General features: G+C 35.7%; 1 protein-coding gene across 4 annotated transcripts in view; it reads left to right on the top strand.

Annotated features, from left to right (window-relative positions):
* The first annotated feature begins 9413 nt into the window (after positions 1–9413).
* Positions 9414–25739, top strand: part of LOC145695196 (G patch domain-containing protein 2) — a 60658-nt gene continuing 44332 nt past the window's right edge. Inside the window, exons 1-4 of one of the 4 annotated variants that reach the window (XM_081772177.1) lie at positions 9414–9641; positions 13970–14263; positions 16220–16314; positions 19947–20101. In XM_081772177.1, the coding sequence (XP_081628303.1) occupies positions 14104–14263; positions 16220–16314; positions 19947–20101 (410 nt within the window). In that variant the 5' untranslated portion in view covers positions 9414–9641; positions 13970–14103. Of the gene's footprint in view, positions 9642–9929; positions 10268–13969; positions 14264–16219; positions 16315–19946; positions 20102–25739 lie in introns of those variants that run through there. The other 3 variants (XM_081772176.1, XM_081772173.1, XM_081772175.1) reach the window with 3 other exon arrangements.

Below are 25739 nucleotides of genomic sequence, written 5' to 3'. Positions count from 1 at the left end.
ATTAACAAGAACCAGAACCAAGGTCGTACGCGACATGACAATAGTAGAAACAGTAGGACTCGACCCTCGCGATCACGTGATCAGAGCAATAATGAGGAGCGAAACAGGAATCGCAACTCGCGCGATAATTCTAACACTAGACCTGAACGAAAGAACAATCATTCTAGGAATCGGCGAAACAATAGTACCAATAATGAAAGGAGGAATAATAATAGTAGAAATAACAACAATAGGAACAACTCACACCGGTCCAACCGACTTAATGAATGGAATTCTGGTCACTCGGAAAACATAGAAGGCGGTACTGTGGACCGGGTACCGGCCGACACATACTATCCTACTGTAGGTCCAACTAATCATTTTCTGGTATCTCATACGCACATTTGTAGTGCAAATAATCCCGATTTGGCTAGAAGTGACTGTGAATCGGACACCGACTGTCTAGACTATTATATTAATGCGCAACCCAACCCTATCTCTGCTAAACTTAAAGTTTTAGTTTGTAATATTGAAGTTGAATGTCTGGCGGACACGGGCTTCGACACGTGTCTCATGTCTTTATCGCTTTGGAAACGCAATAATGGAGATGTGACGTCACCTAAACTCACTCCAGCTGACGACGTACTTTTAGTGGATTTTAGTGGGTCAGCCAGAAGAAAAGTAAGAGATTACACATTAGTCACTATTCAAATTGATAACATTTCTGTTTTTTAAAGTTTATATTACAGAATCAATTAATCAAGATCTTATTTTAGGAATTGATGCACTTACTGCCTTAAGAAGCCAAATTAATCTTTCGGATGGTACGATTCCCATGGAATATAATAATTTGAAAACCATTATTAATCTTTTACCAGAAAATTTTGACTTTCAGGAAATCTCCGAAGGCGAAGAGAGAAATACAATAGATAAAAATTTTTCTGTTTCAGTTAAGACTTTTGTGAAACAATGTGCTACAGACGAACAGATTAGAAATGCTGTTAACCGCGCTGTCAATTTAAATAACCAACAGAAAAAGCAATTATACTCTCTTTTGTCACAATACAGGGATTTTTTTACAAATTACCCAGGCCTTTGTAAAGACTTTGTTTACGAGATGGAGGTGAAAACTGACAAGCCATTAGTACGTAAAGAATATCCCATCTCTCATAAGTATCTCCAAGATGTACGAGATGAGATTCATAAGTTATTAGAATTAGAATTAATTTGTCATTCAAATTGTGTTCACAGAAATCCTATCCTTGTAGTTCCTAAGAAAAACGGAAAATCAAGGGTATGTGTTGACCTCCGTTTGCCGAACCAGTTTGTGGAACTCCGTCAAATCAAATTGGAGGGCATACAAAGTAAAGTGTGAACCTTTCCTTAGCTCTCTGGACTTTATAAGTAGCTACAATCAAGCTTTGCTTACTCCTAAGTCCCAGGAATATACAGCATTCAATTTCAAAGGTCAGCATTACCAATATCGAGACACATGTTTTGGTTACAAGAATAAAAATGAAATCTTTGAGTTTTACGTCCCACGGTTATGCCGGTTAGGCTAAAGGAGACGGTGATTATGAAAAATGAATGAAATGGTGGAATGAAGAAATTGGGAGGAAACGGGAGAACCCCGAGAAAACCCACGCACACGGTGTTTGTCCACCACAAAGTTCACTTGGCGGGAGCAGGGTTTGAACGCAGGACCCCATGCACCAGAGGTGAACGCTCTACCACTGAGCCACCGCAGCCACCGGTTACAAGAATAGTAGCAGTGTATTAAACAGTAGGCTTCAAAAACTATTGGGACCAGAGTTACATGCCAAAATCTTACGATATATCGACGATTTGGTTCGCTTTACAGATAGTTTCGAAGAACAGCTTGCATTGCTGAGACACATTTTTGGAAAGTTTAGAGAACACAACCTTACCATTAACATTGAAAAATGTTTGTTATGTATTAAGTCAATATCTTTTTTAGGTTTCTTGATTACTCCCGAAGGCATCAAAAAAGATCCAAAAACCATAGAAGCGGTTCGTAACTTACCCAGCCCACCAATATTAAATCTTTACAATCTGTAATTGGCCTCTTTAATTGGTCACGAAATTTTATTCCTCATTTCTCAGAAAAAATGCAACCTCTTTTTCAGCTTCTCAAAAAAGGAAAACGGTGGCAATGGTTTGAAGAACACAAACAATCTTTTCGATAAATTAAAGACGATATTCGTAAAGATGTTCTCTTGTCTCACCCTGATTTGAACTTACCTTATTATTTAGAATCGGACGCATCCCGCCTGGGAGTCAGTGCAGTCTTATATCAGTAGAGTGATGGACAGAAGAAGGTAATCTAGTTCGCTAGCACCTGCTGAATCTCGCTATAGTGTTAGTGAACTGGGGTGTCTTGCAATCGTATTTCAAGTCCGAAAATGGCGTCAATTCCTAATTGGTCACCATGTTATTTTTATTACAGATCACAAAAATCTTAGTTGGTTAGATAGGGCCAAGCCTTGGAACACCCGTCCTTTGAGATGGTCTCTGGAATTACAACAGCTGGACTACGAAATACGTTTCCAGAAAGGTTCTGAGAATCTTTGTGCAGATGCGCTTTCACGTCTATTCCCTTCCAAAGAATTACCAACTAAACGAGTTCATCTTTTACAGGTTATTCAAGACAAAATCAAAAATATTTCATTTGAAGAATTACAGAACGCACAAAAGGAAGATGCTGATTATTTCCCCATTATTTCTTTTTTAGCAAGCGTGAAAATAGAAGAGCTCCCTAGGAATTCACGCAATTGGGAGAAATTTTTCAAACTCTATAACGGTATTCTTGTGTATAGAGATTTCCATTTTCCAGATTCATGTAAAATTTGCATTCCCAGGTCATTAGTGAAAAACGTTCTTACAGCTTACCATGATGATTTAGATCACCCAGGAGAAAAAAAAACACTTCGGATCATCTCAAAATCGTTTTATTGGAGTAAAATGAGATCAGATGTCAAGAAATATTTAAAATATTGTTTGAAGTTAATGCAATTTAAATCCAATCATCGCCCATCAGCTCGTTTCTTGTCCACTAATCCTTATTTGGGATCTAGAGCTCTATTAGCCCTTGAGTTTTAGGTCCATACCCATCAAGAAAACATGGTGCGCGTTTTGCACTGGTTACTGTTTATGTGTTTACACAATATTGTACAGCCTATCCCTTGAAGAACGCCACTGATACTTCAGTTATCAAGTGTTTATTTAATATTTACATGTTACATCTAGGTATCGTGGAAGCAGTGCTGACAGACAACGCTGCAGTGTTTCATAGCAAAGTTTTCATCTAAAATGCAGGAGTACAATATTAAAGTTCATCATACAACACCTTATCACTCCATGAGTAATATCACAGAACACTCTAATAAAATTCTTGTATCTATCCTTAGGTTATTATGTTGCCAGTCACATAAGAAATGGGCCGAAAACCAAATCCCTATCCAAATATCCATGTGTCAGAATAATGCGGTACTTCCGCAACCAATTTTTATCGAGGTAGTTGGTGAGTACTTCAGATTGTATGTCCGTAGCCCAACTACCTTCACAAAAATTGTTCCGTGAGTACCTTAGGATTCTGAAACATGTATTTTTCGATAGAGCATATATTAGTTCCTAAGTAAAGTCTTGACCCGATTGCGGTAGGTCCCATAGTTTTGGAGATATGAATCTTTGAACTTCATTTTTTCATGTTTTCGGCAGCCTATAACCCCGAAAGGAAGCATTTGTGTACCCAGTTTGGTCTATACTTTTTGTCTTATTTTGGTGTCAGGAATCACCTCCCAAATGTCGGTGTTGTTTTGAAACACCTTGTACATAGTTTCAACTTTCAAGGACCTGGTTTCTTGATATAGAACATCTTTTATCAGAGAAGTGTTAATTAATGCGCCCAAGTAAACATCTGTGTCAAATACTGTTTCACACGTTTCATAATATTGGCAGCCATTTTATGAAGAGCGCAAGTGTTAATGTTCTCAATGGCACTGCGAATGTTCGTTTCCAGGTCTTGCATAGTTCGAGGCAAAGGCGCAAATCTGTCTTCAACATTGGGGGGGAAGGTTAAGATGGTCCCATATATATATATATATATATATATATATATATATATATATATATATATATATATATATATATATATATATATATATATATATATAAGCGATGTTCAAAATATTTATGAAGTTGAAAAACAATGTTGTGAAGGATCAGGGGAGCAGAATTGTCTTCAGTGACGAATTTAGGAGGCTATCGGGCTCATTCTCCCCTCGAAATAATTTGTTAGTTTTACGCATTCCACGTACAACAATAATCCTTCTTACCATTTCTAAGAATATCATTGACTTTCCATTTTCTTATGCTTTTTGTTTAGAAATAATACTGTATTTGTCAAATTTCATTCCATGTAAGAACCGCGTCCTTAATTGTTCTTTCTGTCATCCTTTCTATTTTTCTGTTTCTTTTTCTTGACGTTACTACTTTCATTTCGCCTATCATACTTTATCGACCGTTGTCAGTTGTGATTCAAGTTGGCCGTCATCAGTAACACCAAAACTAAGAAGAGTTGATAAGCGAAACTAGTGTTCCACACCAACATGCGCGGATATCAACATGACAGGACTTTAGTTATTATAACAAAGGAACAATTATATCGTTTAGTTATTTTTAAAAGAAGGAAATGTTTGAATTAAAGAAAATCAAAACGGGGAAATAATTAGCCCGGGAAATTAGGACGGCCAAGAGGATGCTTTCTTTTTCTTGTATGAATAAAATAAAGGGTTAGATTCACTTTTAAATTTTTGTGTCATATCATATAGGATTTATCGATCTGTAATTCTTGTCATTGTAACTTCAATTTATGCATAAATTAAAATATATTTAATTCTCAAACTCAGGTGGGCAATTGCCCACTTCCTTCCTTGTATTGGGCATAGCCCTCAAAAGAAAATCCTAAATACGCCATTGGTTGTCTTCAACATTGGAAGGTGGGCAGATTTGAGGCTTATTCTAGATAAGGGAGATGAAACTCATATTACGGTAGATGAATCTGATCAACTGTTGTAGAGTATATTATATATTAGGTGATGTAGATGAAGTAGTAGTACATATCAGTATTACAAATCACTGCCGTGAAAACATTCTGAAATCTGAATACATGCATATTTATAATTGGTATGTTTCTAATTAGGCATCCACAAAGATCCACGTTAAAATTGTTTTATAGTAATATAATAATATAAATGACGACTTCCCCAAAACTATGAAGAAAGAATATCAATTATGTGTGACGCAACAATACTCTTTGAGCAAAATGATTATAATCTCAATAACATTACAGGAATCGTTTCAGAAATCTGACGCATGTCATACTCTTTACTTAACAGATGTAACCTTAAGATTAGAGAGAAAAATATTCCAGCAATTGAATTCTTTTCTTTGCTTACGAAACATCCTCTCTCAAAAGAAAAATTGGGACACGCGGAAATAATACGTAGGAACAAACCATGGTTCGAACTAGCAGAGAAGAGAAAACAGGCAAAATTACGTTGGCTACAAAATCCGAATGAAGTAACTACACAAAATTTCGTAGACATCAGGCGAGGAACTTCCAAAACTTTTAGAACAAAAAAACGCGATATTTTGAAAGCTAAAATTTAGGAACTTGAAGATAGTAAAAATAAAAACATTCGGGACATGTATAAAGGGGTCAACGAATTTAAGAAAGGCTATCAACCTTGTTCTTATATATGAAAGAAAGCTGATGGAACAGTTCTCACTGATACAGATAGCATTTTAAATAGATGGAAAGATTTCTTTGACGATTTGCTTAACACGCAGCCAAAAACTAATGTGCGTGGAGAAAGGAAGATACACACGGCAGAATCATATATTCCAGAACCCAATCGAATAGTAGTAAAACTCGCTATAAAGAAATTAAAGAAACACAAATCTCGGGTGCAAAGGAAATTCCGGCTGAGTTAATTTTAGCTGGAGGCAAAAAATTGTGGAACAAGATACACAAACTCATTCTCCTTATCTACAACAAGGAAGAATTGCCACAAGAGTGGGAAGAATCAATCATTGTTCCAATTCACAAGAAAGGCGACAAAACTGACTGTAATAATTATCGAGGCATCTCTCTTCTGTTAACATCCTATAAAATCCTTTCAAACATTCTATTAGCAAGAATGAGCCCATACGCAGATGAAATGTTTGGAGATTATCAGTGTGGATTTAGACGAAATCGATCAACTATCGACCAAATATTTACCATTCGCCAAATACTCGAAAATAAGCGGGAATACAGTAGTCCGGTACATCAAATTTATTGATTTTAGAAAGGCTCATAACTCGGTTAGGAGAGAAACATTGTACAACGTTCTTACAGAATTTGGAATACCGAAAAAGCTAATTAGATTAATTAAGTCATGTTTAAATGAATCCCAAAGTAAAGTCCGGGTAGGAAAAGTTTTGGCCACGTGCTTTCACGTTAAGAATGGCCTGAAACAAGAAGATGCGTTGTCGTCATTATTATTCAACTTTGTCCTGGAATACGCTATAAGGAAGATGAAGGATAGCAACCAGGGCCTAGAGCTGAACGGTGTTCACCAGGTTATGCGTACGCTGATTATGTAAGTTTAGTAGGGGTTGATATGAGAAAAATAGAAAGAAATGCAGAGGTCTTATTAGACACGCTTGCATGGACATGAGTTTAGAAGTAAATGCAGAGAAAACTAAATACATGGAAGTGCGTCAGGACCGTAATACGGCAAATTATGTATGTGTTAAAATATTAAATAATACTTTTGATAAAGTGGATACTTTCAAACATCTAGGATCAATATTAACAGACGAAAATCATATTCACGAAGAAATTAAATGTCGACTAAAAACAGGGAATTCGTGTTATTATTCAGTTCAAAACCTCTTGTCGTCGCGAATTCTGTCGAGGGATTTGAAGCTTAAAATGTATAAAACGATAATCATACGCTTACTGAGCACAGAGCATAGACTGAAAGTATTTGAGAACAAGATCCCGAGAGAAATATTCGGACCAAGAGGAACGGGAATGGGGAATGGTGGAAACTTCATAACGACGAACTACGTAAATTATATGGCTTACCAAACATTGTTAAGGTCATCAAGTCTAGGAGGCTTAGGTGGGCAGGACATGTAGCCAGGATGGAAGAAAGTAGGAACGCTTTCAAAGTGTTAGCGGTAAGACCAATCGGAAAACGACTATTAAGAAGACCTAGGCGCAGATGGGAAGACAATATTAAGATGAATCTCGCAGAGATAGGAATACAAAGTAGAAACTGGATCCAGTTGGCTAAGAATAGAAGTCAGTGGAGAGCTTTTGTGAACGCGGCATTGAACCTCCGAGTTCCATAGGCTATAGAGTTTGTTAGCTTACGAAGCATGAGTAGATGCCTAGGCTGATACTACAAATAGATTAAATGCGCATTTACTGAAAAGATGGGTTCTACTGACATTGGATAGTCTATATACTCTTCGTGTGCTAGGGCCTAGGGGAGAGGAGGAGATAAGATTTCATATGAGGTTACGTCACGCACAGTCGCACGCCTTCATTTTCATTATAAATGGAAAAGCCAAGAGAAACAAATTTCATCTAACTTTCCTTTGTGGCAGTCGGACACAACTCATCACAGTTATCTGCAAAATGCACTTTTCAAATCGGCACTTTTCAAATCGGATTATTGGGAGAGCCTCTAGTTCCAATGTTGGGGGGGACATGTCTCCCCATTTCCCCGGAATTTGTGCACGTACCTACAGCTGAGACAACTTTCCAGCATGAGGAGAGGGGCATATCCTCCTCTGGCATTTATTGCAATTTGTGCCCAAGTAGTGGAAGTGAAATTAATACATATTGATGAGACTACTAAACTCACTACAGCACGAAGTTCAGTTTGAAATACTACAGAATACGATTCTTTTTTCAAAAAAATGGAAAAGCCAAGAGAAATCAATTTCATCTTACATTCCTTTGGAGCAGTCGGACGCAAATCCGAAAAAGCGCTTTTTAAATCAGATTATTGGGGGGGACAGTCCCCCCAGGTCCAACATTGGGGGGACATGTCCCCCTCGTCCCCCCCGGGATTTGCGCCAGTGGTTCGAGGGCTGTTCTTGTATATCTCTTGCTTTAAGTAGCCCCTTAGAAATAAATAGCAGTGTTGCCGGGTGCATGTAAGTACAAGTTTTATCACGATAATATAAAATTTTCTTTTTCGTTGTTTCCGGGAAATGCATAATGCAGACAGATCCTTTAATGGGGCGTTTACACTTAGTCGATTTGCGTTCGATTCAGTTGAATTGACGTCACTTTCAACTTAATCGAACGTGTAAACAGGACTTCAACTTAATCGCTTGCTGATCGAAAGCGACTAATCGACTAGCAAATGAATTGAAAGACGTTCTATTTTCTGTGGTCGATTCTATTTTTTTCTGCTATAACACCGCAAATTGTACCTATTACTTTTTGCTTGGACATCTTTAAAATTGCCAGTCGATTTCGAATCGACCAGAGGAGAGCGAGTCGACAAGCAGCATTCAATTTCGGTTAAAACAATTGAACACATCCATCGATCTCATTCGGTCTAGTTGCTTCGATTTAGTCGCAAATGCAGCGAGTCGATTTAGCCGTGCGACTAAATCGACCAAGTGTAAACGCCCCATAACACACCTTTCGACGCACTGAAATATCAACAGTGTTGCCAATCCAGAATGTTAATTTATGAAAACTAAGATATCCCTACTTTCCCCTTACCGATGCCTCACCCGGTTAGTTACAGAGGAAATGAAAAGTTCTTTTTACTCTGCTCCATAGTTCCTAAGCTACTCCAAATAAACAATCCGAAAATTAATGACAGAACATCCATACTTATGAGTTATGGGTCAGTTTACGTCTTTTGCAATAATAATAATAATAATAATAATAATAATAATAATAATAATAATAATAATAATAATAATAATAATAATAATAATAATAATAATAATAATAATAAAAATAATAATTTACACCTTCGGTTACATCTGGCAACATTGTGTGGTCCCTAGTGCACTTCAATCGTTTCTTCCTAGTTTCGAAACATGTATTTTTTTAAAACTTCATTTTGGTATAACCATTATTTGTGTATCACTTCAGGTTCAAAATTCTATTATCCCAAACTTCGCGTTGAATTATATATTGGATACCTTGTATAATTGCTATTGCTCTTATCGCAACTGAAACACACATTTTACGTTGCGTTAATGTAAATGGTTACGGAAAGGGGCGTTGATTCGTTGCCTATGATTCGAATCAACTTCATATGCGATTTTGTTTGAAACTTGAGTGTGCAGAACGGTGCATTTGGTAGATTTGGTGCGGTGTCAATCAATTCCATCTTATGTGCAATTATCTGCTGATGAAGTACAGTATATTTAGTTGGGTTGTGCTATTTAACAATTAGGGGAAGGAGGTAGAGCCAGAATTTGTTTGCGTTATGTTGACTTGTGGTGAAATGAATGTAATGTTGGGAGATGTGTGTAATTCGAAGAAAGGTGTTAAATATTTCATGTATGTGTGTGGTTCTGATCTTATCACAATTCTTATTTCTACATAAAAGGTATGTTATATGCTGTTAATACAGATCTTATGATTTTACTATTTTAACTCCTGAAAATGTATTGTTAAATTTGATTCATATTTAACTGATTATTTGAGTTATATTATTAATGTCAGTGTAAGTAATACATGAGAAAACTAAACAGAATTTCCTGTCATTACCTTTTGATGAAATATTTCACTTGCAGGTGTTTTGCATTCTATTGTGCGTTGTTGAAGTTCAGTGAACTGACAGGATAGAAAGTAGAGCAGGTGTGCATGCGATCGGAAGTTAGCATGAACCATTTCACACAGCAATAAACAAAAGTCATAACAAAAGGGGTATGGAAGATTAAGTTGGAGAATAATGTCAAGCTTTGGAACATTTATTGGTAAAATAATTTCATAAAGGGACAGACTTTTTTTTTCTATGCAAATATCTTCTATAAGCAATAGGGCAGAGCTGCCGTAATATAAGCGTCATTAGCATGTAATCGTTCATAACAAAAGGCCGTGGAAAATATGGTTGAACAATGTACTGAAGAGGTTGAAAATACAGCATTCATAGATTTTATGACTATAAATAAAACACTCATCATAGGATTCAGTCATAAATTCCATTAAATCTGGCAGCTTGTAAAACATACGGTAAGTTAGTTTAGATTCGGTTAGATTTAACATGATACAAGTAATTGCAGCGGAGCCTTATGGAGTTTAAGCCGGGGAAAATATATAAATTAATTGTATGCTTACTTGTTTCACGAAATTACTCTTACAGCCTTCAAGAATCCTTTTGTATTCCTATTAGTGGAGTTGCATGACTTCGATCACATTTACTTTAAAAAAGCTGGCCTATGTTTAGCAGAAGGGGTCCAGCTCTTTTCTCTAAAAAATGTTATAATTTTGGTAATTTCTGTTCATATTCGGTTAGTTTATGGTAGGGTTGGTTAGTTTAAGTTAGGTTAGGCTAGTTTAGGTTACGTTAGGTTAGCTTAGTTTATGTTATATTAGTGTAGGAGTCCCGCATAATTTTCCAAAAAATGATAGAATTTTGCTTATTTCTATTAATATTACATTAGTTTAGGTTAGTTCAGGTTAGCTTATGTTAGTTTATGTTAGGTTAGGTTAGATTTGGTTACGTTATGTTATGTCTAAGTACTTGCATCACTCATTTCTCCTGTAAATTTTGTGTTTTTTACGTGCTTCTGGACCCCTTGTACTAAACATACCCCAAAAAGCTTAACAGTTATGAGCAGAAATATCTGTAAAATTCGATACAAATACTCTACAAAAATGTGTGCATTACAAGTACATTATACACCAATTGCATATAGCTTTATAATGTAGATGCGAACGTATGTCATATAAGCAAATGCAAATTACATACCAAACTGTACTAGATGTCCTCTACGAGCAAGATGTTTATCCATTCCAATTCAGAGCAGGGCGAAACTGATGGACCCGCCAGGATGCATCCATAGTGAGCAAGTGCGATGCGATGGTTTGAATGCTAATAAACTAAAATTTCCTCACAAGCTACAGTCACTAAAAGGAAGGCCTTTTCCGTCTTAGAATAAATTCAGATAGCTCTCACTTTCGTTTAATTTCACTTCAGGTATTTGTAAGGCGTGTCTGCTAGTTCAGTCATTCAGAATTAAACTACGTAATACAGTCTTCTGGAAGTCTATGCGTACTTATGCCTTGGACTTTTCTGTGGTTGCTTCTAATGTGTTAGACTACCATGCTTCCTTTATCTTTTGATACCGTGCATAATGGTTTCTGTATGGACAATTCCGTGGTTAACACTCTTCATTTTCTTTCTTATCTTTCTTCATAGCTCACAGGTAAGATCTTCACATATTAGCATTACTTACACACGGCTCTGTAAAATTAACACGTTCAATTATAAGCCTGAGTAGGGTTCGGGATAACTTATTAATGCAATAACCCAAACCCAAGTCTGTCGGGTGTTACGTATGAGTCTTTCAGGTACATTTCTCGGAGAGTGGTTGGTTCTCGGTTGTGTAAAAATCTTTTTCGAGCTCACGCCCAAAAGAAAACATTATGTACTTGACATCTAGCAGGGAAATTATGATAATTTTGTATGCTAAAGTCTGTTATCACTGTTATTGCTTTGCTATTCTCGCTGACGAACGTAGATGCATATTTGTGCTGAGTTTTTCTTCTTTCTGTAGTAATACATGAATAGGAGTATGTTTAGTAAAAGGGGTCCAGAAGCACGTAAAAAACAAAATTTACAGGAGAAATGAATGATGCAAGTTCTTAGACGTAACATAACGTAACCTAACCTAACATAAACAAACCTAAACTAACCTAATATTAGTAGAAATAAGCGAAATTCTATCATTTTTTGGATAATTATGCGGGACCCCTACACTAATATAACATAAACTAAACTAACCTAACCTGCCCTAAATTAACTAATATGAACAGAAATTACCAAAATTGTTATAACAACACCATTTCAGGGTATTGAAAAAAAAAATAAATTTCATGTTGTGTTAGCTTTAGATTTTCTAACTATGTCTAACCTACAAAGATACGATACGTTTATATTCAGAAAAAGAAATGAAGTTATTATCTACTAGGGCTAATTTAACCTAACAGAATTTTAATTCATACACGCAACGGAAGATATCGGAAGATTTCAAGTTCTTGTTTAGCAGCCAACCAAGAGTGAAAGATGAAATTGATCCAAGGAAATCACTTCTAGTAAATAATAGTTTCAGCCTTCATGAAACACATTATCAGTTTTGTCTTCTGATGATACATTGCCGAATCTCTAACATTTATTATATGTTAAAAGTGATTTGCATTAGTCAGATTTTATGCTTTTAAATAAGATCTTGTATATATCTTGTTTGTATATATGTTCTAGGTATGTTCATGCAGAACTCAGGCGGATTTTGACTATTCTTTTTATTTTATTTTTGTTTATTGTTATTATTTTTTTGGTAAGAGTATGCCTTTCCAGTGCTCTCATATAACTTTCTTTATCAGATTGTAACCTTTGGTTGATGCAGAAGTAAAATGATAAGTTCCTCATCCACGAATTTATTTAATCATCGACGTAAAAAGGGGTTAGGGGATGATCGTGTAACAAGAAAATTTCATCAACTCTTCAAGTAATTTATAGAAGTTCAAATTGCAGTTGTGTTTTACTGAAGGAGTTTCGTCTAACAAGGTAAGGATACGCACTGGCTCCGCTGAGATCCGAACGAGACAGTTGTGTTTGCATTTGATATGTTACAACTAGACGAATCCTGAAGTTAAACGTGCCACCGGTTGGAATATCGTAAGTTAGAATATTTTATGATGAAAAAAAAAAAAATAGTTGAACTGAGTCATTTGTTCGGAAACGATTTGATAGATGGCAAACTCGGTGAACACGTATCCCATTATTATCAAGGGCACACTTTTTGAGGTTAAAAAAAAAGAGTTTGCCCAGGGTTTTCCGCAGGGTCCCAGACGAAGTCCAACTCGTTGACTATGTTTGTAACTTCGTACTTCTTGTAACACCCTACCAATCTTGATCAAATTTTCAACATAGATGAGGTTTGTGCGTGGGATGGTTTTTTGTCACTTCACTTTGAAAAAATGAAATTTTTGAGTTTTATGTCTTACGATTATGCCGGTTAGGCTAAAGGAGACGCTGATGATGAGAAATGAGTGAAATGGTGGACTGAAGAAAGTGGGAGGAAACCCACGCACACGGTGTTTGTCTCATTTCACTTTTATGGTGCAACTTAGGGGAGGGTGGGATATTTAAAAATGATCGATATTAATATCAAATCCAGTTTTTGAGGTCGCTGAGACAAACGGTGCACTTCTGATGCCGTTTGAATCCAAATTCAGATCCCATTGTCCTTTATGTCCAAAATGAAACTTACTCTCCCCGTGTAGGGGGCCGCGGTAACTCAGTGGTAGAGCGTTCACCTCTCGTGTTTGGGGTCCTGGGTTCGATTCCGGCCCTGCCAAGTGAGCTTTGTGGTGGACAAACAGCATGTCCGTGGGTTTTCTCGGGGTTCTCCCGTTTCCTCCCACTTTCTTCATTCCACCATTTCATTCATTACTCATCATCACTGTCTCCTTTAGCCTAATCGGCATAATTGTGGGACATAAAACTCAAAGATTTCATTTCATTTTTACTCTCCCCGTGCGAAGAGCGGGCAGTCTGTTAGTGTTCACTAAAGATGGTAAGCATTCATCCAAGCATCTACGAATAAATTAATAATATAGGTGCTTAAGTGGAGTTCAAGGTTAGTGTTTCTTTAATAAATATGTATCGTATCAGTTCATGTAGTAACTCTTACTTCGTTCTCTTTTCAGAGGTCAATCTCGTTTCTAGATCTCAAGTATAGTGCTGTGGCTGTGTAGACGTAACGTGAGAGGATTATTCGTGTTTGTATTGTTCAGTGGGAAAAATCCAGGCTTCTATTCGTTTATTTATTTGTGATTTCCTAATGGAGCGTGGAGTGCGTGTTTTAAAAACTGTAGACTTACGACAGAAGATGGAGGCATTAGTTCAAGACCTTTCTTTAGCCCTTGAAGAAACTTCATCTTCTGTATCATCTCGTCGCAGGTGGAGCTGGAGAAGACGAGCTCGATCCACTGGAAATCTCCGTAAGTACAGTTTGCATGAATATGGTAACTTTATTGATCGTCTAATATGCTTACTTTCATAGGGAACGGTTAGCGTACGCGCCTTTGGCGTGGGAGACCCGGGTTCGATTCCCGGCGGGAGCTCATGTGTATCGAATTCCACGTTAATCAGTAGGTCCACGTCTCATATAGCCTCGCTGCTGAAATGGACGCTAAACTAAAATCAACTCAACAATTTCATAGGGAAGAAGAATTTTTAACAAATGTTACGGAATGTGACTAGTAGATAGTAATGTATTATTTTATTATTTTCACGATAGGCTACTTCGTTTTTAAATTTCTTGATGAAAATAGGTCTTTACTGTTATTCATTTCATGTTGAAATTTCAAGAATAATTAATTCTCATCTTCAGGCCACACAAGCTTACAATTACAATTCGCACAAGCCTGTCGTTTTTGTGAAAAAGAAAAAAAAAACAGAGATTTCTTGAAAAAAGATAATCAGTAAAATATCCAGTACTTTCATAAAGAGATCGGTAGCTTTTTTTATTTATTTCTTCCCAATTTTCGTTACACCTGAAGAGCAAGATTTTTGTTAAAGTGATCAATTATCATGTGAGTGACTCCACCTTTTGAGAAAGGTTCCAGAGTGACACATGTTCGGAGAACTCTTTAAGAAGAAATAGTAAGATAGATCATCAGTTTGTCTCTCCCTCTCTCTCTCTCTCTCTCTCTCTCTCTCTCTCTCTCTCTCTCTCTCTCTCTCTCTCTCTCTCTCTCTCTCTCTCTATATATATATATATATATATATATATATATATATATATATATATATATATATATATATATATATATAGATATAGATATAGATATAGATAGATAGTAAGAAATGTGACTGTTACTTTTTTAAATAAATATGAGAATACACCGGTGTTGCCATGATATGTTGGTAAGGTCGTTCCAATTGGTGTGACTTGTGTACGTTCTTCGTGCTCTATGTACTCGAACAGTCATTATGCTTAAGTTTGGGACACTTGTGTAATTCGAACCACACTATGAAAAATTCTCAGATTCTTATGCCATTCTTATTTTCATAAATGATATTGGCCCTCCTAAGAATTTTTTTTTCTTTCTTTGGCCTTCTTCTAAGGAAGTTTGCCCATCACTGCCCTAGTTCCGTTCTTCTATTTGGAAAGTGAATGTACAGTAATCACCGGCAAATAATTTTGTCCTCTCCCTTGTCTCGAATTGTCGTGTCAATTGACCTGACGCCCGACTATGGTTATCAAGAGGTTGTGTTGTCAGCTGGGACAAGCCACAGGAAGTTTTCGAATTTGTTACACTTGGTGTATACAAGTAGACGTCATGAACCACATGTTATTCCCGAATTATGCCCAGTGGCACTCACATGACGACTCGCGTTCGTTTTATTTATTTATTTTATTTTATTTTTTATTTATTTATTTTTTACAATAGCTCAGTCAGCAATAACGAAATATTTAAAAAGCAAAGCAGCAAAACATTTCGCCAGTTTTGTTCCCAAGACGCTTCAAAAGTCGCTAAAAGAAAGCCATTAATCGCTTTTGAAAGAAAGAAAAAAAAATGATACCTGCCTCTCTCCAAATCCGCTGGATTGCTAAATTGGCAACACTGTCACTGGGTAAAATGGCGTGAAACCCGCCATCGAATAGAAGACCAGAAGTACGCAAAAAGGGCACCGTTGAAGAAAGGAAAAAAGTAAACTACATATAGGTAAATACAGAAGCAATGAAGTTAAGTTACAGTTCGGTTCCTGAATTTATATAGTTGAAGATCAGTTAAGTGCAAGAAAACAATTGAAGTAATAGTTAAATTTCAGTTTTGCCTAGTAATACCGTAGTGTGCAGATTTCTAGTTCTGTTTCGGTTTAAGTTGTACTATGATTGTAAAAAAAAAGTAACGTGGAATTTACACTAATAATGTATTTTAATGTTTCAGCTCTTACATGTCAGGCTACTCAAAGTGATGACTCAAGCAGTAGTTTAGGCGAATTATTGCTGTCCCGTGAAAAAGGCCCTTCCAGCATTCATCAGGTATGTATTGATTTAACATCTCAGTTACTAGTTGTATAATGCCTAATGTATTCATTTAATTAGTTTTTATAAATCTGTTGTATGAACAATCAGAATATTGGAATAGAAGTACTACTTGATTTTTTTTTTCTGCTGCAAGGTTCAGTTTAAGGCAATGAATGAATAAATAAATCGAAATATTTCTCAAAACAAAATTTGGTACCATAATTATTGAGTAAATGTACACTTTCATAACGAAATTTGTTGAATTTTATACCATATGTATCAAAAGTCCAGGGCCATAGCCCAGCTTTGTTATGTGTAAAAATACGAAAAACAAAAAGAAGAAAATTGTTGGAAATGCACGGTTTCCAATCAAAAATGGTAGAATTTTCCAATCGTATCTGCCTTGTAGTGCGCGACTACGCACTTGGGATGGGCACATTACCATTTCTTGTAGTATTATTTATGAATCATTCTAGGAATTTGATTTAAAATATCAGTGAAACACTCTTATAAATAGTAAGAAAATATCTTATTGTAAGAAGAAATGATGTAAGAGCAGTGTTGGTCGAAACTTATATATAATTATTAGGCATATTTCTGAAAAATATCTAAGGTTCGTGTTATTCATTGAGATTTTTGAAATATCAGGAAGAATGAACGTAAGAAAAATGGAGTTTTAGAAATCCTAGAACTGAGAAGGAACTTCCCTTCATGGAATCGATAAATCCGACCTGATATCATGGGGTATATCCAACCTAAATTTACTTCCGATAATAAGCCTAACTCATATTTAACTGCACATATGTTTGTATAGAAAGAGAAAATGGAAAATTTACTGGACGTTGTTTGAGAACTTCGACATCATGTCATCATGCTTAATTAAATATAATAACTCCTGTCCAGTGTTACGAAACTAGGAATCCATAGTAAAAAATCGAATTATTGAAGTTTATTTACGTGCAGTTACCGTTAAGAACGATCATTTTATGAATTGTGAAAGAAATTCATAATAGTTAATAACTGAATCTTCGAATTGATAGAAATATATTTATACAGTAATAATAATAATATATATAATAAAGAATAATTGAATTTTATGAAAGTATAGCAATGCGTCAATTGTAAGAGAAATACATATACAGAATGTTTTGCCAAATTATATGAAAATAAATAAAATGCTTTTTACGTTACTTAATCTCGAACAAGCGCTCTGTGTTTACTATTGCGTTAACATATTTCGGTCCAGTAGCTTCAAATAAGCATACATCACTACTACTAGGACAATATACAACTACATTAAACATAAGTATGTAACAAATTTACTGAATAAAAGTTATTAATTAGAATAACAGCTAAACTAAACTACTTCTAAATGTCCTTACGAGTAACTATGTTTTCCCCACTATTCTGAACTACTTATTATAAAGTAATCTTATATATATATAAACTTATTCTTTCTGAAGACACCATCTCAACATTGTTCTCATCGGGATAGCTTGTCTAGAAACTGATTATGAAACCTGAAAATGGAAGGAAGGAAATAGTGGTAATGTTGAAATTAGTACGTCATATGTGTTTAATGATTGAATATACTAGATTACAGATGTTAAATATTGATTTGTTAAGTGTGTACTTGATATTCTTTTGAATGGTATATCATTAATTCCTTTTGTAGCTCATTGCGTTAGGACTAAATCATTATGTGAACTTTTAGAGAACTTTGTTGAGTGAAATCGCATTATATTCGTTGCATTCGGAAGTTTGATAATCTAATGAGAAACCTACTTTCCTATCGCAACCCCCTTTAGAGTATCGGAAATTTTCGAATCATTAATCAGAATGACAATTCAATCGGGCCAAATTCATTGATGTGCAGATGCTTCGTCATGAAGAAATTCATTTTAAGTTTTGTATTGACAGACGGAATAGATATGAGGGAAAAGTTTGTATACCAAAACTCGCTTTCTCCTCATATCTATTTTGTCTATCAATACAAAACGTGGTACACACATTTCTTATCCCCTATAGTATTTTTCGAGATATATTTGGATTGTGTGCTTTTACTCGGAGCCACTCTAGAGAGGTCCAAAGTTGATGGAAGGGATTTCTGGAGGGAATTTTCCCGATATTCTCCCAATTTTCTCTGTTCAAGTACGTTATGGGCGCCAGTACATAGCACTTCTGGAAAGCTTATTTCATGCTGAAGAGAATGAGCTATAAACCATGACTTTCCAATGAACAGTGTTGATGCAGTAGCTATTTCATTTCGAGTCTACGATTTTCTTTATACTAACAGGGTTAAGAACCCCAGGGACTTACTCCGTTGTTCATGGCAGCTAATTTTTCGTGCGAATCCGGATGATAGGTTCATGTCCGGTCCTTGTTAGTAAACTCCATGCCACATCGATGCAAAGACGTTATTACTAAGCGTGGACATGCAATCAAGTATTAGACTGAGCCAAAGTCAATTGAGTACGCTTCACTTAACTTCATTTACTTTCATTTTACTTAACAATTGACGTCATATTTTGTTGAATATCATCAATTGTTGTAAAGATGCATATGAGTAGATTTGGATTCTATATAAAATTTCCTTTAATTTGATGTATATATCATTGTATGTTTGTGCATATTTATGTAGAAACTTCCTTATGAATGCGTAAAATTCCAAATAGTTGCTATTAATTTTTCCATATATATATACAACGTTATAGTCGGCTTGATAAATCTATGCTGCCCCGTGGCGATTGGAAGAACAAGTCTGGCGTTTAGATTCTTTTGTTTTGTTTTTTACTCGTTAGTATTACCAACTTGCAAGTAGTTTCGATTTTTATGTACTTGGATCAATGAAAAACAAATTGTAATAAATTCATTATAAAGCTCAAAGTTCCCAGTTTACCTTGAACCTTAACATCAATTCCTATTATTAGAGGATTTTGATGGATTCAGAGAACACATGTATAGTCTTGTTTTATAAAACCTGGCACCCACTTATCTTTGAAAATCCATATATTCTTACCTGCAGTCGGAATTAAATCAAACAAAACTAGGTGAGTAATTAAATGTGAATTTTCTACGTTCGATTACCAGAAACACTCTACACGGACATAAAACGTATACTTCTATTTTGCAAAACTTAACTTATATGGTATGTATCTTTAATTGCTGTTATCCTCGAGACAGCAGACAAAGAGACTCGTACGTTTTATACCTGTAATGATAATCTAAGACCAAAGCGTGTAGGTTTATCTACCAAATTTGATTTGAATTATTGTGGCACCCGTCTCTCTTAGCCTAAAGGGCATAATCATGGGACATTAAACCGAAAGATTTCATTTCATTTCCTATATATAACGAGTTCTTATAATAAAATACACATCATCTACCAAAGGTTACTTGGAGAAGTTCTGAACGTAACGCAACTTCGAAAATCACATTTGCGGGAAGGTCGGTTGCCGGTATCAGATGAGTGTTGTTTTGTTGTTGTAGAGATAAGGGACTGAGCCTTTGAGACTGAGCCAATATTAAAACACTTTTTAAAAGTACGCTGTTTAGAACTCCTTTATGTAGTTATATTGTACTAGTCTTGTACGCAAATTATAAGTAAAAATCAATATTTGTTTTTAAATATTTTTCCTTGATTTCAGAGCGACTCAGATGATATTAGTCCTGCGCCAGATCTTCATAAAAGGCTTGCTCCTTTAAGTATTCAGTCTCGACAAATTGGAGGATTGCATGGAAACTTTGTGGAGTCAGATTCGGTGAATGAAAATTTCTCTCCAGTTCATCCCACGACAAGAAGGTATTTTAATAATATAAGAAATAAATAAAAGTAAAGTATTGTAAGAAGCATGCAGAGAATATATTACTTGAATACAGTTACACTCAAAATTAGAAGTAATGTAAAAGAATAGAGACAAACGATTGAAACAGTAGTTACGATACGATACATACAAAATTACTATCGGATGTATCTTCGTGAACAACGCAATACACCTGACCGTGTGGTAGTACTGAAATACCAAGAACACAGAACAGCGTAAACCAGCTTGTATCTTGTTACAGCTCAGAACTATTTTTGGAGCTGCTGAAAGTATCTCTGACTGGTAAGTGTAAAACTCATTTCGATGACTTCCAAGCGCGGTATGATCATTGAATGACAGGAGTGAGTTCAAACACAAGTGTTCGTATCGGAGGAACTGAGTGTCCCACAAGGAGTCATTTCTAGAATGTGGAAGTGGCTTCAGCGGGACGGAAATGTTCAACGATGGTTCAATAGCAGACGTCCAAGGACAGCAGCGTTCCAAGAAGACTGTTAACTAGCTGTCAGACGCCAGGGGGTTAACAGCAGCAGAGGCGCTTGCTAGGACCACTTTGTCGTTACTAAGACAAATGTTTTTCCAAGTTACAATATCTAAGTAATTATAATTAATCTTTATGAACATCGGTTACCTGCACGAGGAATTGCAGTTTGTCCCATTGACCGCCGTTCATAGAGGGCTTATGTACTGCACACCTGGCTGGACAAGGAACAGCGGGACTGTGTACTGTTTACAGACGAATCCGAAGTTTAGTTTACAAAGTGGCTGTTGCTGTATTAAAACTAACTAATCTAGTAGTAGTTACAGCTCCTCTCAATATTCCAGAATGGGACCGTTAGGAGAATAATAGTATTGTGATATAAGGTGGGATCATGCTGCGAAGTCGCACTTACTTACACATATTCGAACGGCTAACTCTTACAGCTCAGATGAATTGCGACCTCATCCTCCACCAGCATGTACAGCTTTGCAGGGATGCAGTGGATTCTGATTTCCGTTTTTATGGACAACTCACATCCACACCAAGCAGCCTTGATCGATGAGTACCTTAAGGCTGAGAGTATCAGGCGTATAGCATGATCAGCCCGCTCTCCTAATTTAAATCTCATTGAGCATACATAGATACCCTCAAATGATACAGTGTGGAAACATCATTCATTTCCTAGTGCTTTTAACACGTTCACTGCCACGTGTATACTTAAGTATACACACGGCGTAGGTAAGTACAGGCCACGTGTATACTTAAGTATACACACACTAGGTTTCCTTCTTGGTCATGTGTGTTCTTAACTATTGATCATCCTACTTTGCCCTTAGAAGAGATATCACATGTGACCTGAGTGTCTTTTATTTTGCTGTCAGTTTATGGAATTTGTTTTCTGGGGAAGAGGGATCAAGTTTTGAATCCAGTACAGAATTTTCTTTTATATTGAAACCTGCTGTTGGTACAATATCTATATGTATCATTTAAAAACAAAAAAACAGCAAGCAAAACTAAGATATAGATATATGGGTACGCTGTTTTCCTTTTACGTTTTGTTTGAACAATGTATATAATGTAATGTATTTTTGCACTACAGTACATAAAACATTATTTCCTAAATTGTAATACATGAAGAAAACGCACATAAATCTGATAAATGTCAAACAATTAAAGCTTTCCTGAATTGTAATTAGAATGAAATATGAATCAGTGATTTCCTTATCATATCTAATATCTGATATGATCACTAATCACTAATATCTAATATGATTTGCTTCTAATATCTAATTCCTGTTATTAGAAGGAAATATGACAAGTCTAATGAATCTTATTGAAGTAGTCTCTACACATATATGGACTTTTAGGGCGGGTGTCACAATAGGTCACAACTTGAGGTGCACGCTTCAGTTTGCCATTTATTAGCTGACCACTTCTTCCATACTTTTTAAACACAAAACACATCGCCCCTTTTTGGATTTTTCCCTGAACTTTCTGTCAACCAAATAGTGAGAGTTCTCCTTTCTTGCCGTTGGGGTTGTTTCTTGAGGAGTTTGTTGCTTGGGGTTGCCAACGACAGGATAACTTCTTCTCTAAAATCTTTTATACTAAGAGATTTCTCTGGAATAATAGGCGAAGGTGTCAATATGAGCAAGTGGAAAGACATGAGGGAAATATTGATGCCTTCACCAAACCACTGCACAACTGTCTGCATCCAAACAAACAGGAGAGGTGAGGGTAAAGCAAAAGCTCAATACATCGTCGACTAAAATGTAGGGAAGTCTTCAATGGATATATATATATAATCAAATGGCCTTGCATGATACGTTTTCTGGGACTGCAGCAAGTGACAGAAAAATCATTATTGAATTACTGTGGGAAACAAGATTTGTAATATTCCTTTCAGCAATATACTATGCCAGCAATAAAAAGATAGTATAAAAAGCAACCTACCCATGAAAAATATATTATACATTGTATCATGCTAAAGACACAATAAAAATGTTGAATAAGAGTGAACGAAACAATATATTATCCGTGTATACTTTAGTATACACGTGGCTTGGAAAGGACTATGAACCGTCCCAGGCCATGTGTATACTAAAGTATACACGGCTGAAAACATCTCAAAACATCAAAAACAACATTGAAACCATTAAAAACTGAAAAATCAAATTAAAAATGTCACAAAAGTTAAAAAGTAAAAAAAATGAACGTTTGGCCTGAACCCACCCATAATCCGAAATTACGCTCGGCAGTCAACGTGTTAATACGATGCGACGCCATATCCTAAATGTGGGATAACTGTGTGAACAGAATACCCAGTCATTGTACGGCATGTCTGGCAGTCCGGAGTTATTGACATCTTTTCAGCATACTAGGAAATTGATGACATTCCATGGGTGCAAACGTCGTGATTCCTCCAGGTAAGTTTTGTCCCTTCTGCAGGCCCCAGCTGAGTATTTTGTGTTTTATGTGTATTGTTACTTGTGATACACTTCAAATTCACTGTGTTTGTATACAGTCTGTTGTAACAGCATGACTAGTACTTATAACTACTATTGTCCATAATTTTTGAGCACGAGTGTACATCAGAAGCATTTACCATTGTTAACCAAGATCTCATTGAAGTTAAACGCGTTCGGTATTACCCAGGTAATAAAAAAAGAAGTTTGAAAACTATTTTCAACACAAAATTTTATGTTTGACGTAATTGAGTTGAATATTACCGAGAAGCTAAGTGGAATGTCAGAGTTATATTGTACGTTGTTAGTTAACCGTGTTTCGTAACCTCCGATTCACGGCTTGGTAGCCTCCATACATCAGAGCCTCATATAGGCAGTAAAAGTCAGCACAAAGTATTTTAATCATGTTAGATTGAAGAAACTGTAATCTGTTATAATATTCCATTATTCCTGTGACGTTAACTACTTTAAGTGTTAATTTTAACCTCTAATCATTCAATACTAATGTGTAATTATAGTTAATCTTTATGAAGTAATCAGTTCTTAAAGAGTGAACTAAAAATTTAAAAGGTAACCATGATAATATTTGTTGGGACTTAACATGTTTTATATATAATTGAACAAAGTAATCCTCAAACGGGTATGGAAGATATGATTTGACTTCAGCAGCGAGTCTGTATGAGACGTTGACCTACAGTTTAACGTGGAAACCGAACCACATGTGCTCCCGCCAGAAATCGAACCCAGGTCTCCCGCGCCAGAAGCGCGTTCGCTATCCACATAGCCACGAGGGAGGTCACTAATATGGAAGAAACATTACTATCAGAATATAGTGAACGTATTATCATATAATACAAAAACGGTACGCTATAATCTTGAGTTAAATCGCTTTACCATCTAGGGAGAATAGACTTAGGAAAAAAGTAAAGAAATAAAAAAGTATTCGTAAAGCCCAGTTTGCACATTTACAGTGGTTTCTAGTAGTAATTTGTGTACAGGATAAGTCTAAATGATGTTCGGGATTTCAGTGATGGGTTATTCGATTTTAATCAAACGAATGTAAACATATGTATTTAAAGATTGTTATTGACACATTTTTTATATCAATTTTCAACTGAGATAGATGTAATTTTTACGTTTATTGGCAAATTATTATTTATTTACAATATTGGAATTCATGTAAGTTGAAAGCGGCACGGACAGCTTGTTTACGTTTCCAAGTTTCAGTGTTTTATTACGGTTACTTATTCAATGATTTCTCAAAATTACTAATTAAAATTTAATTTTAAGGAATATGGTGTACCATTCAGAAATTCTTTTGTATATTTATCTTCTCTGTGCACGTATCCGTCCGGAAGACATGCGTCAGAAGTGGCAGAAATTAATCATATCCAATTTTAACGTTAACTACTGTAGAACAAAAAACAGTAATAGATAGCTAGAAGCGGTTTCATAGTATCGATTAAGCGTGTCAAGAATACATGTCATCTCCATCTTTAACTCAACTAAAACCGAAGATGATAGAAACCCATTTCAGTTTCCTTCCACGAAACTTTCAGTTTCAATATTGATCTTCATAGAGCGTATGCGTTAAGAGATAACGAGAAGCGATTGCTTTTGGAATCGATTTAACTTTCTAAGAATAGATCTCAGTTTCTATCTGAAACCCTCTAGTCAAACCAGAAACGCAGAAATCAACCATTTCCGATTTTTACATTGATCGCTATGGAGTAAAAAGGGCAATAGATGGACAGAAGCTGTTCCGAAAACATTTTCCGACACAGATTACCAGTTTATCAAGAGGCTTCATTCTGAATCTTTGCACATAAAGGACATGTTTTCATAAAAGGAATCGATCTTCATGCAAATTACTTAATCTGGTAAAAAAAGGTGCTGAATTACGCGTTCGAAACCTTTTAGGTACACTGTTTATAGACGCAGTTAATAAGGTGTTACACCTATCTCGATTGAAAAATAACCAAATAGACATAATACATACAAGGAAAGGAAAACTGAAAACGTCGTACCATAAACTTTCAGACAGATATGCAATCCCCTATAACAGGACACACCAAGTTTACAATTTAAGTTTCTGCTTAAATGTCGCGATCAGTTCCTGAGATGGCTCTAGCTGTTCACTTTCCTTTTATATATATATATATATATATATATATATATATATATATATGGAATGTTACTTTCCCACTGAACACCAGATTATATCCGAAATCCTCTTTCATAGGGGAAACAAGTTTGTACAGAAGGGTGTTTCGATGATTTAACAACCTGTTGCTGCTTTTGTCTGTTTAGTTGTTGTAGTTTTTGTATGTTGTAACAAATTCATTCATTTCTGTGACATTTCATATTTGAAGGTTTTTGTATGTTTAAAATTTTTTTAACTGACATCTTTTTTAAGCTGTTACCTTGTTGATGCTGCATTCTTCGTACTAAAAGAAATTACGTACAGTCTTGGATTTTACCTTTTTCTTTTATGAATAATATCGAATAGTTGTCGAGTAAGTTACAATCATACTTACATGTATGTATTATTTTACACTGTACCGAAATGAAGTTACGACAAACAGGCAGATATTTGTGTAGGTATAATTCGCGCATTATTGAATATTTGGGTAATACTTGAACAGGAAATGGCAGTTTTCACGATTGGATAAA

The sequence above is a fragment of the Thermobia domestica genome, chromosome 9 (genome assembly GCF_964235325.1).
Source record: "Thermobia domestica chromosome 9, izTheDome1.hap1.1, whole genome shotgun sequence".
NCBI lineage: Eukaryota > Metazoa > Arthropoda > Insecta > Zygentoma > Lepismatidae > Thermobia > Thermobia domestica.
This window is presented reverse-complemented; position numbering and strand designations above follow the sequence as displayed.